This window comes from Grammomys surdaster, unplaced genomic scaffold (genome assembly GCF_004785775.1).
Source record: "Grammomys surdaster isolate TR1022 unplaced genomic scaffold, NIH_TR_1.0 60, whole genome shotgun sequence".
Lineage (NCBI taxonomy): Eukaryota > Metazoa > Chordata > Mammalia > Rodentia > Muridae > Grammomys > Grammomys surdaster.
Window position 1 is genome coordinate 1377219 of NW_021604562.1, and position 12994 is coordinate 1390212.

A 12994-nucleotide genomic window follows, 5' to 3' on the forward strand; every position below is an offset into this window, starting at 1 on the left:
CAGTAAACAAGTAATGAAATATGAAACTTTCTATTGAGCTTTGAAGGGCATTTATTTGCATATGCACAGGCTTGCTCAGTGGAGAACTGGAGCTAACTGTTTCCTAATAATGACTCTGTAAAGGCTTCTTCCCATTTTTTACAGTGCCTTCAGGCACATGATCTCCTTTGTCCCTATAGTACCCTGGAGTGGGAAGAGCAGAGATTATCCTTCCCATAAGATCCAGTAAGTATGGGTAAGGGCAGCGATGGCCTACAGCAGATATGTCTAGAGGACAATGTTTCTCATTCTCACTGAACTATTCTTTCCAGTAGGAGAGGGGGGAAAAAGAGTGACATGCTACCCATGCTGGCTGTTCATATCCAGGGTCCCTCAGGTGAAGAGAGATTCTTCCTGGTCCCTCTTCCTTTCAACGTGGCCAGCTGGGCCACAGACCACCATCAAAAACCCCCGTCTTAGTCCCATCCAACTCCCTTGACTTATTGGAATAGTTACTCGTATATTCAGAATCATGTATTCTGAGGCCCATTAGCTCTGAGGCTCTGTTCTGGGCCTGGAGCTGCATTTATACAGAAAAAAAAATGGTCACTTTCTTGTGGACAGTTTTGGCAGAGAGACTGACAATGTGTATGTATTGGAATGTTGTAACATTTCAAAGATATTTCATAGTAATAATCATACCTTTTCACACATTCTGTGGTACATAGAAACACTATCCAATGTACCTTTGGTGTACATTTGGATGTACACATGGAACAAACTGCCTGGCTTGCTGCAAGGTGGGAACACCTTTTGATTTAGTCTTTTAATATGTGTTGAGTGCCACCTATGTGCAGAGAATGATATTGGGAACTTTGGAGAGATCTGGAAGATTGGGACCATTAGGGTCCTGTCTTAAGGGGTTCCAAGTCTGCTACATTTCTTTGAGAGCCCCCAGGCTATAAAAGGAGGTAGGCATCTAGAGTAGAAAGGCAAATGTTCCCAGGGCCCTTTTATAACAGGGAATCCCAGTTGAGTCTAAAAGAAATCCAGAAGGAGCTGGGAGGCTTCTCCCTACAATGAGACAGAACTAAGTTGGGGTCAGCCCCAAGCAACAAGAAGGGGAACACGGTAGAACATGCAGAACGTCTCCCAACAGTGAAGAGGAACCAGGGGGAGTGATGGTGGCTTTTAGGTTGGGTGAGATATTGAAGTTTTGCTGCATGCATAAAGAGCTTAGTCACGGAGCTAGCCAGGTACTCGCCGAGGGACAGCCAGAGAAATAAATGGTAGCGGGCAGTCACCTAAGTTTTATGGACAACCTAGGCGATCACCCCTGATTCTAACTCAGTTGAAGATGCAGAGGAAGGAGGCGGGGTAGGGGAGGTCTTGAGCAAATCCATACTTGGGAATGCAATGTCAAGGAAAGAAAGAACATGATTAGATTCGGAAACGGAGGAAGGGTGTTGTGGGAAGCCCAAATAGGGTCCTTCTCCAAATGCCCAGGTATCCTGACAACTGTTAAGGAAACCCAGGTGAGAAAGGGTTAAGAGTGCCCCTCACTGCTCCAGATGATTTTTGTGTTTGAAATCCTTCAGGTTTCTCCGAACCCTCTGGACCCCGGCCAGGCAGGCATTGTCCGGGGAGCAGTTGTGGGTTGTCCGAGCAGCCGCTCAGCCTTTGTTGTGGGGCCACCTCGGGGTTCTCTCTCGCGCCCTGGATAGGGCTGCAGTGTGCTTCCCGGGAGGGGGGCGGTGCGGGAGGCTCAGTCCCTCTCCCTCTTCCTGCCTCCCCCGCCCCCCCACCCCCCCGCCTCCTAATGACCACATGACCAAGTGGGCTCGCGGCCAAACCACAAGCTACAAAATGCAGACCCCGAAGTGAGCAGGGAAGCATTCTCTCTAGCAGCCTGGACCAACGGGTAGTTGGGAGTCGCGGGCAGAGCAGAGTCAGCCACTTGGAGAGCTTTTGCCGCCGACCCGGAGCCACCAAGGCCAGCTTCGCGGCGGCAGAGGAGGCTGCACCCGCAGAGCAGAGGCAGCGAGCAGGCGTGGGGCCGGCAGCCAGCGGTGCGGCTGGGGCGCTCACCCTCCCGCGGTCCGGGAGCCACGCGAGCTCCGTGCCCGCACGCGCCAGTCCCGGCTCGCGCCTTTCTTTGCGTCCGGGTGCCCGGCCTCTCCGCCCACTCGCCGGCTCTTCAGGGGCTGCTGCGGACCGAGTTGCAGCATGAATCTGAGGCTCTGCGTGCAGGCGCTGCTGCTGCTCTGGCTCTCCTTGACTGCAGTGTGTGGAGGTGAGTGCGTGCCCTCCTGCTCGCCTGGGCTTCCTCCCGGGACTCTCCGGAGGTGCAGCCTGCGCGGTCCTCTCTTTCCGCCCCACGCGTGCTCTTCCCGCCTCCAGGGAAACCCGGCGCGAGCCTTGCAGGAGCAACCACGCGCCAGCCACACCGGGAGGCCTATTGACAGGGCATCTGGGGCCACGGGGCGGCATGCCATGTAGGCTTTGGTTCCTTGGACAGCGCCGGGGGTCGAGGGGGGGTGTGTTCGTGATTATCTTGTATATCACCATTTAGCCCCCACTCCCATGCCCCTCATAGTTTAAAGTGCTCAGGGCCAGACTTACACTTTATGTCCTGCACCCTGCACCCCACGTGGTGGTGGAGGAAAAGGATGGGGGGCATGTCCAGCTCACCTTGTGAATCTGTGGAGGTGGCTGACCTGGGCTGAGTGGGTCAGGACTCCATGTTGAAGGTCTCTGGGTCTTGAAGTTTAGGGGCCGCTGGCCAGTCCAGGGGCTCAAGCTACTGGGGATGATGTGCCAACATGTAGACGTGACACTTGTTGCATAGTCAGGAGCACGCTGCGGGGGCGGGGGCGGGGGCGGGGGCGGGGGCGACCGCAGTGGCTAGTGGATCCCAGCTGTTGCTCCTGCAGCCTGTCTGTAAGCAGAGGCAGCGTCCTTAGGCAGATCTGGACTGGACAGGGCCTGGCTGGTCTTCTGTATTCCAAGGTATGATTTTGTTCCCTGCTCCATTGTGGGACACCTGGCCCCACAGCCTCATCTCTCCAGAGACTTGGTTCTTTTTCATTCTGGCTTCACCCTCCACTCTTGCCCCGGTATAACTTGGTCCCCTGTCTACAGGTACCAAAAAAAAAAAAAAAAAAACCAGGAAACGCAGGCATTTGATCTGATAACCTCTATGCAGCTCAGGGAAGGGGAATCCTGTCACCTCTACCTGTATTATCCCCCTACCTTGAAATTCTCCGCATAGATAATCCCTTGTCTACTTCAATCCCCAGGTCCTCAGTGTCCCAACAGCCCCTGCCTGGTCTGCCTGTCCTCTGTGGGTCAGAGCTTCCTGGGACTGCCAGCTCCCACCTTCAGCTGCCCCAGTCCTGTGATCTGGCTGTCACAGCAGCCTGCCTGGCACAGCAGAAAGGGAAGGCCAAGACCAGGCAGACAGTTGCCAGTGCCAGGGCTGGAGTCACAGGGAGGTGAGAGTTGAGAGAGAGGGAGTGAATAGGACAGCGAGTTTCCTAGAGGAAGGGCCTAGGAACTTTCTTAGTTTGAACCCCCCACCCCCAAAGAACAGGAGGATGGCACACTGCCCGGGAGCCTCTGGGGTTTTGGCCAACTTCTGCCTGCCTCTCTGTGTAGCCACCTTCTTTCTGCACTTTTGTTCATTGGCATTGCCCAGAACTCAGTATATTGTCAGGCTTCTTAGGAAAGTAAGTACATTGGCCCAGTTAATGCCTCCTGCCTACAGGTAGTCCGGTGATCTTTGGCAAGACCCTAGCACTGAGGCAGCCTCCTCCTTAGGAAGAGGCATAAGGACGTTCTCCTTAGAAATTCTTGCCGGCCAAGCAATGGCCGGAAGGGAGCAAAATCTATGAATAAAGATCCCACAGCATCCTGCCCCTCCACCCTGGAACTTACACGGCTAGGATGGTTGGCAAGACAAGACACCCTCATCTTTCAGCTTCAGGTAAATAGTCCAAGGAGGTGCCTTTAAAGAAGAAAATGTTTGGGTACAGAAAAGGTGCCCCAGAGGAGGCTGGATCACCTAAAGCTGCGTATTTCCCCAGAGGAAATATAAGGGAGACTTTGGCTAACAGATACTCTGTGAACCCTTTGGGGTACAGCTGTGGGAGTATTACTAGTAAAGTCACGAGCTGATTTCAAGGAAGTTAAACAGGCTGCCAGAATATATTGGGTTTCTGGTCTAGACCCTGAAACTTCTTGCTGCGTCTCTTCCTTTTACATTAAATCTTTTGCATTCTCTAATAATGTAGGTATAAGCATGACATTTACATTTTATTAAAGACTAGCATTGGCTACTTCTAAAGCTCCTGCTATTTTCCTCACTACTCCTGGAACCAAGAACGGGACTTCCATGGAGGTGGCCACCAACCAGAGGTTCAGAGACGCGCACACTCTACTGTGACCTGGTCTAGAAAGAGGAGCCCTAGAATTGCCTTGTCCTTAGCCCAGACTTGCATGAACTCTCTCTCCACAGCCAGAGTCTTCAAAGTTTCAGGCTCAAAAATCATGCTTCCTCTTCTCTTCCCACTTTGTGTTCTGACTTGAAAGGTCCACCCTCCTTCTTTGCCCCTCTTCCAACCACAAAGACTCCTTACTGCCTCCTGACCTGGGAGACACTTGGCTCTTCTGAGACTGAGAGCTTCTGGGTCTTGCCAAGTGTCCCTTGGTCTCTGAGCACCACTTTTTCTCCTACTCCCTCTTGCCAGCTTCTGCTCCACTATGCAGTGTAAGGACAGCTTACTGTACCCCTCCCACTGTGGGGGACATCACTCCACCCCCAGTTCTAAGCTCTAGGCACCCTTGGGACCTGGGCCAGGCTGTCAACTGTAAAGTACTGAGGCTAGACAAGTGGAGGCCAGGCTTTCCAGAGCTGGATCCAGAGAAGCAAAGCTGGCAGTAGAAGACAGCACAGTGTCTTGGAGAAGGTGAATGTGGAGGCAGAGAAGAGTGGCTCATATCCTAGAGACACAAGCATTGCTACAGAGTAGTAGATGTAGTGGTATCATCGCCAGTGGGATCTCCATCAGAGCCGTGGGTGGACTTTTAAAGCAATCACTATACAGGCCAGACCCTGAACAAGAAGACAAGTGCACCATTCCTGCTAAGGTTGGCATGTTCCTGAAAAGTTGCACAGACTTCTTTTTTTGCATCTCAGCAGGGTTGGAGTTCAGGTTGCATGAAAATCAAATCCCTTCTTCCCCTGGCTGCAGTTCTCAGCTTGAAAATGCTGTTGTCTTACTCTCATGGACAATGGCTCCTCCAATCCTCTTGGCCTGAGATTCTATGGGAAATAGCTCCTGCTTCCTTTTAAGCAGAAAATGAGCTGGAATGGCGTATTGAAGTGTACTGGGGTATTCCCCATTTCTAAAGGGGAATGCCTTTTATACAGCCAGGACCTCAGGGATGAGAATCAGTGGCCTCTAATTTGTTCTTTTAGACTGGACAAAGCCAGGGTTTCAGGTGTCAGCTTATCTAACTAGACTCAGCAGTAAAAGTAGGAAACAAGGGGGTGATGGGATCAGAGTGCAGGAGGAGCGCACAGACTTCCTGTGATGCGGAGGACAATGAGCTCCAGCCCAATAGGATGGAAGAGGCCAAACAGCTTCTGGGGTGGCTGCTTTCCCAGGCCTGGCTGAGCCTCAGAGAGCTCAGGGTAGATCTTCTCCGCAGGTCTAGAGTCTAGACATTTTCCTGGCCCAACTCTGAGCCACTGGTAGCAGGCTGCTCATCCTGGCTCTTGACCCCCCTTCCTAGAGTGCCCTTCCCCCAAGTCCTACCTGACTCCCATAGACACTGACAGTCTCCGACCATGAAAACATGGCGGGGCAGGAGCAGGGAGGTAGTAGTGGTGATGATACTTAATCCGTTCTGGCACCATCCATTCATGCTTGCTGTATCTCTAGGATACAATGGACTGGACCATTGTTCCAAATCCAGTAGTTGAAGGTAGGGACACGAGAACCAAAGTCTCACTTGTTTTCAGGTTCGTAGGGTCCTTCCCTTATGCATGGCCACATGCTAGGCATAGTGCTTACCACCTCATACCTGAAATGTGTCTCTGCTTCTGACATCTCATCAGCATTCCCCAGAGCAACCCTCAAGGCTCAGGGTAAGCGTTGATGAGATCCTACAGCTGAGGACAGCAGCTAGATCAATTGGTAGGGATGGAACAGTGGTGCTCCCCCAGCCCCTTCACAGATGGTAGCAGGAGAGCATCTCTAGGTCAGTCAGACAAAAGCAGTCCCTAACCCTTCCCATCATCATTCCTCTGCTTCCAAAGCACTATTGTTATTAATTTTAAAATCTTAATTCTTAAGGATTATAGGTTTAGAGGTTCAGTTGACACACTAACACACTTTAACCATGAGCACAGAAGTGTGGCAAGTCAACCCTTGTAAACCTCTGGGTCTTAATAGGCCTAGTGATTTTTCTTGGACAAGAATGGAAGGGTGTTGTATGTGCGGAGGGGCACAGGGGGGCAGTATGTGTTGTGTGCTTGTTTGGCTCTGAGTGGGGAGAAAGAACAGCAGCCCTAAAGTCTGTGCAAAGAGGGCTGCAAGGACAGACCTTGCCCACTTTTCACCCAAGAGGATGCTAAATGCCTGGAAATTGTGTGCAAGCTGAAGAAGGTCAAGGATCAAGGGGTCAAGGAAGGAGCCAGAGCGTGGGGATGTGGGAGCAGGGAGGATTGGGGGAAGGCGTGTAATTACTGGTTGCTATGTGGACACTGTGAACCAGGGGTGGGAATTCCTTGATGGACAGCAATGAGATTCTAGGAACAGGGTTTCAGATCCAAATCCTCAGATTTGATGGCAAATCCGAGGGTGTATAGGGAACAGACACTGGTATTCATTATTACTGGCCTCAGGCACTTTTGTGTTTCTGAAGGCCACTCCCATACTGGGCATTGCATAAACATCCTACTCATCTGCCTCTTCCCCAGAACTGTTTCGTCTCTGCACACTGTCTGCTTCTTGTGTCCAAGAGTGTCTCAGGGTACTAGCTCAGCTTTCCTGGCTGCACTGCAAGCTCTGTGAGAGCTGGCACATGTACCTTCTTCTCCCCCATCTTTCCCAAGAACATCCTGCACAACTTAGGTTCCATTGTTAGGGCTCAGTGGCATTAGATGACTTCTGCACTAAGCCAGATATAGGCAGACGGAGCCTGGAGAACATAACGAAGCCAGGTAGCCTAAGAATGGATGGAGTTTATATCAAATTTTGGATAGGAGGTATGATCTAGAATGGTAACCCCAACAACCCACCTCTCTCCTCAAAGATACCTAACTGCAAGTGAGGAGCTCAAGGTGGGGCAGATGAGACCTCTAGCACACAGAAGTGGGTCACCTATCAAAGGATGTAAGCATGGAGTGACCTGCATTTGTTATTTGTTTTAAAATATTGCAGCCAAGAAAAGAAAGAAAGAAAAGATAGAACAAGTGAAGCATACAGCATTCCATTCACTGACTGTTGTCTGGGTGTGCCCCTTGAAGGAGCATCAGTGTGAGATTGTACATCTAAAATGGTTGAAGTACACCAGCTGTAGATATGCCACAGGGAATTGTCCCTGTACCCCAATCAAGTATAGGCTTGATGACGCAGAGTGTGCCCCCAATCATGACATTTCCAAAGGAAGAGCTTGTCTGTGCTTGTAGATACATGATAAAACTGTCTGAAAGAGTGTAAAATCCTCAATGGTAAAATGAGTGGTTCCCCTTGCCCCAGAACAAGGTTTGAATGGGATAGCTCTTCATCAGGGTAGAAAGAAAATTATGAGAGGCCCCTAGGACTGTGGCCTCCCCTACTGTCTCAGTCCATTTGCCTGGCTAACAGACTTTTGTCTTCTCTGCAGGGCCACTGATGCTGCCTCCAGATGGGAAAGGGCTAGAAGAAGGCAATATGCGCTACCTGGTGAAGCCCAGAACTTCAAGGACTGGACCAGGGGCCTGGCAGGGAGGCAGGAGGAAATTTCGAAGACAGCGCCCCCGTCTCTCCCATAAGGGCCCCATGCCTTTCTAAAGCAGGTATTAGAGCCTCTTGTCCATTGGTAGCTCTAAAGGAGATGGGCAGCCTACTATCAATGGCTAGACATAACAGGGTCTTAGAGCTTCATCTCATTATAGAAGAGGTGACTGTGGCCGGGAGAAATGCTTAGTGCTTGGGACCAATCTCCTGACTCCCTCCCAAGAGCTAAATGGGATTGGACAGGCTGTTGTCATTGGAGAGTTCTAGAAGTCCTAGCAAGCCATAGCTAGAGAGGTGTGCCGAGGGTATGGCTCCAGATATCCAGTGTGCACTCTTACCAGATTCACAGGTAAATGAGAAGGCAGCAGAGAACCTTTGGACAGTGGAGTAGGGAACAGGGAAGCTTGAAAGGTTAGCTGTCCAGCGCTGTGAGAAGCAGAGAAGAAGGAAAGGTTGCTGCAGAGAGCAGGGCCTATGCCTGCCCCTGAGGCCTGGCTTGCTTCCCCCTACAGCTAGAAACAAAGGGAATCAACTTGGTGTCTTTGTATTCTGGGTGGAGCAGGAATGACTTCTGTTTTCTCGTTTTCTAAGGGATTCCTTTAACCTAGGATATGTCTTTGATTTCTCTCTGGTTTTGTCTCTTTAGGATTCCAGAGCTCTCCAAGTGCCCTCCCGGTGCCGGTGCCGGTCTCTCTACTCCACAGATGAGTTCTCTTCTCTGGAACCCTCACATCTATTTGCACCTGTTTTAGCTGCTCATGGTCCCGGCTCTTTTCGCCCACCAAGTTCCTCTAATGGCGTGGTCTCGCCCCTCATTTGGATGATTCCATTTCTCTGACAAGGATCCCTTTGGCCCATCTTCCTGGCCTCCCCTTGGACTGCCCTAGGAGACCCAGCTTCTCCTCGGCCTGCTCGATGCTCTAGTCCCTGTTGTTCAGCCTTAGCCTTCTCTTGGCCCTTCCCTCTTTTCATTTGCCTTGGGCACTGGACAGGAACTCTCTCTTCTTCAGTGGATTTTTGCACATCCATACTTTCTTATCAGTTGGACCTCTTGTCTGGAAGGGAGCACAGAGATGTGCAATGAGACTTTGGTTGAGAGGGATTGGGTGTTGGGGTCCAGAGAAGGTGCACTGGGGAAACTGAACAGTGGGCATCAGGAAGGGGTGAAGAGAAATAGCTGTCATGGCCTCTTCCTTAGTTCTCTCTGGCCCTGTTAAAGGAAGACCCATAGGAGAGGAGCCCACGAAGTACTATCACTGTGTCTCCTAACATCTTCGCTCTCTCTGCTCTACTGCAGCTAGTTCAGTCCCCAGGTCAGGAGGGGAGAGTGCTGATGCTGACATGGTTCTATACTCTTCTGGGAGTCATTTTGCCAAAAATAATAAAACCCAACCAATCAACCAAACAACCCACAGAAAGTCAGAGCCCAAAGGACCCTTGCTTCGTGATGCAAAAGCTTGCACAAATAGGCCCTGGAGAGGGAAATGACCTGCTCAGAGCCACTGCAGAGCCTCACAGGGCACTGGGGCCCCCCCTCCCACTTTATGACGCCTTTTTTTTCTCTTGATGATGTCCTTTCAAAGCAAATGAAGTGCCTTTTGCTGGGTTTAGTGAAGCGGATGGCTAGAAAGGAAGAGAAGGGAGAGGCAAGCCATCTGTGAACTGCCTTGTGTGGGAATGGAACTTCTTCCTCCCAATGTGGCCTGGAAGAGTCCATAACTGGTGAGATGTACCCCACACATACCTGTTCCCAGGCTCCTATCATTTTAATTGGGGTTCTCAGGCACTGAAACTACCATTTAGCCCCTGACACTGGTTGTCATGAACCCCTATGTTGACTAGGCCTTTGATCTTGTGGCTTTGGGGGGATGGAGAAAGGCGAAGAAAGGAAGGAGAGCTAGAAGAAGGAAGGAGAGATGGGAGGATGTGTAGGTGGGGTCTATCACTCCACCAAGGGGTCTCATCTCTCACCAGGAGCCTTTTGTAGCCCTTCCCTGAGAGATTCTCATCTTCTCTGCCTGAGCAGATGTTCTCAGAGGCCTCTCAGGAGGGAGAAAAGAGAAGACAGAAGCTTGATATTCACTTGCATATGTGTAGGGTAGGGGGAGTCAGGACCCCCAATCCCCATAATAACCTGATTTCCTATTCACCCCTCCCCAAAGCCTTCCCATCTGCTGCTGCTGCTGCTGTTGCTGCTGCCTCTGCTACCGCTTCAAGGCCCACCCTGGGGAGCTGGGCCAGGTATAGTGTCCTGACCCCTTGGGCTAGAAGTGTGGGCTGGCTGGTGCTTCTTCTACTGCTGGTACCCCTACCAGGGACCGGGCCGTCTCCGTCTTTGTCGTTTCTGTACCTCCTGCCTTATCAGCCTGCTGTGGCCAGCCCCAAAGGGAAGAGGAGGGAAGGGGGATGTTGGCTGAGAAAGAGGAGAGCTAGAAACAGAAGAGGGGGAGTGATCTGGCCCAGTGGGCTGTCTTATTTAAAATGGTTGTGTATGATTCTTATACTAATTTATATAGAGATATTAAGGCCCTTTTAGTTAAAGAAACTGTCCCTTTCCCATAAGTGTGTTCACTCTGTTTGTAAAAATTGTTCCATGTAAATATGTCTTTATAATAAAGAGTTAAAAGCTGACAGTTTGCCCTTACTCTTTGAGGTCATATTCAGGAGGGGCATTCTTTTCCTCCTAGGGCCAAGCTTGTCCCTGTGCCCACAGATTGCATGCGTAGGGAGGTGAGTGTTTGTATCCCAAACTGGTTCTAGGTCAACTGGCCTCAAACTGATTTGCCACAAGCTTACAAAAAGACTCTATGCTTAAGGGCCAGTTCACATAAATTTGAGCCCCTTTTAAGTCCTTTGGCATCTGTTCGAATGTCCTCATTTTTCTGGCAGTGTCACTTAAAGGATTTTTTTTTTCAGAAGCAATTCATTTAAGGACACACTGATCAAAGGTGGGATTTGTATTAAACACTGTTTTGTAGTCCTGGTGGGTGCCTTCTGTTTTTATCTGCTTTTGAATCCTTTCGGGACTTTTTAGCCAGTTTGCCTTTCTTGACAAATGTTGTTTCAGCCATAAATACATTTGGTAATGGCTTTGTATGTATCATTTTATGTTTCACAAAGTGGAGTCGCTTGATGAATGAGATAGCCTTGAAAATAAAACCCGAGGAGTTCAATACGATCCTGCCCCATCTGTCTTATTTTTTCATGCTTGTTGTCAAAATGTCAATATCTTGCAGAACAGACAAGAACATTGGGTACATGCTAATTTGGCTAATAAACCCATTAGGTACGCACAAGAATACACAATGCAGAACAAAATCCAGTGAGGAGACAGAATCATCAGAATAGATGAGTTGGATAAATCTTGTGAGAAATTCCATAGATTTGACAAGTATTTAGTGCTGAAAAAATTTAATTTTAAAGAAAATGCCTTCAGACAAACTTGCTAAACAGTCAGTCATAAAACTGCTCAATAGGTGACAACACAGAAAAAAAAAGTCACCCACAAACGTGCTTAAGTATCTCATCATTAATGGAATGTTGCATATTGTGCCATAGCAATTTAAAAAATATGGCATTTTGTTGGAAGTGCCTCTTAGGAAAACATGTAGTTTTGAAATTGCTAGTTTGCTTTTTAAGTGAACTTGTTATCGGAGGAACTTAGTGCATGTAGGCTGAGCTTGGATTGTGGATAGGCTGGCTTTACACTGATTGGTTGGTTATCTCCCTAATCACCCCCTGAGCTCTACTTTCACAGGAAATCAAGGGCAAAGGGACGATGCCAGGCAACAACTGAATTCTGACCCATAAGCATCCAGGCTTTTAGCAATTTAGCAGAGGTTTTTAAAAAAATGACTAGCTTATTGTATCATTAGGACATCTCAGACAAAAGACTACCATTCATATCTTACAGATGAGAAAAGATGGCTAGGAGAGAGGATGGTCTTGGCCCAAAGTCATAACTTTTAAGTGACTATAGAATTTATATCATGAATTCCAGATTGCAAACTCTATAGAGTAGAACAGAAGGTCTCCTAATCATGAGAAAAATGAAGTATAAAATGTGTTTGTTTGTTGTTGTTGTTGTTGTTTTAGTCAGTGAAACAGAATTTTGGAATAGGAGACATCCTGTTCTGGTGCGATTGGGGAGGGTGAAGAGAGGCTGAGTGATTAAAACTGGCCCATGAAGACCCAACAGAGTCTGGGAAGAGGATGGTGGGCAGGGAAGGCTGGAAATAAGAAAGGAGCAGCAGCTCCCAGGGTGCAGAGAGCAAGTGTGGTGAACTGCATATCAGCGAGGAGGTGTGAGCTTGACTCCCTTGGCACACAGGACAAGGGGAAGGAAGACTACTGTCCCTCCACTAAGGACCTAACTAGAGCAGGATCATATAGGTTACATCCTTTGGAGATACCTTGTCTTGACCAAACAAATACAATAGAATCAGAGCAGTGTTGGTTGTCAAAATGCTGAGCTCTCCAGGGATATCCAGTCCATAGCTTTGAGACCACACATGGTCCAGGATCGCTATGAATGTGGCCCAACATAAAAGCATATGTATACTTCAAACATTATGAGCTTTCTTTGTAACTTCACTATGTGGCTTTTCCTTTTTTTTCCCCATTTAGTTATTTGTGTGTGTGGGCATATGCGTGTGGGCTTGCTTACCATAGTGCATACGTGGAAGGCTCTCTCCTTCCACAGTGCAGGTTGCAGAGATGGGACTCAGGTTATCAGATTTGGCTGAAAGTTCTCTTAACCACTGAGCCATCTTACTGACTGGTTTATACAGTCCTTGAGTGTGACAGTTGTAGCTATCAGTGTCACACAAAATAAATGCATGCACACTCTCATAATCTGCGAGTTGAGGTTAGATGCCCCTGCTAGACAAATCACAACCTGATTATTTCTGAACAAGAGGCCCCAGCCTGAGGAGTTGAGGGAGGTAGGCAAAGAACCTGAAAAATAACACTGCTTCCAAATCCGTCTAGAAACTGGGCAGCCTTTGAAA

General features: G+C 49.1%; 1 protein-coding gene across 1 annotated transcript; it reads left to right on the forward strand.

Annotated features, from left to right (window-relative positions):
* Window positions 1–1867: 1867 nt before the first annotated feature.
* Window positions 1868–11163, forward strand: Apln (apelin). Its single transcript, XM_028762700.1, has 3 exons — window positions 1868–2272; window positions 7873–8044; window positions 8632–11163. The coding sequence occupies exons 1-2, from the start codon at window positions 2206–2208 to the stop codon at window positions 8037–8039; spliced, it is 234 nt and encodes a 77-aa protein (XP_028618533.1). The 5' UTR covers window positions 1868–2205; the 3' UTR covers window positions 8040–8044; window positions 8632–11163.
* The last annotated feature ends 1831 nt before the right edge of the window (window positions 11164–12994 follow it).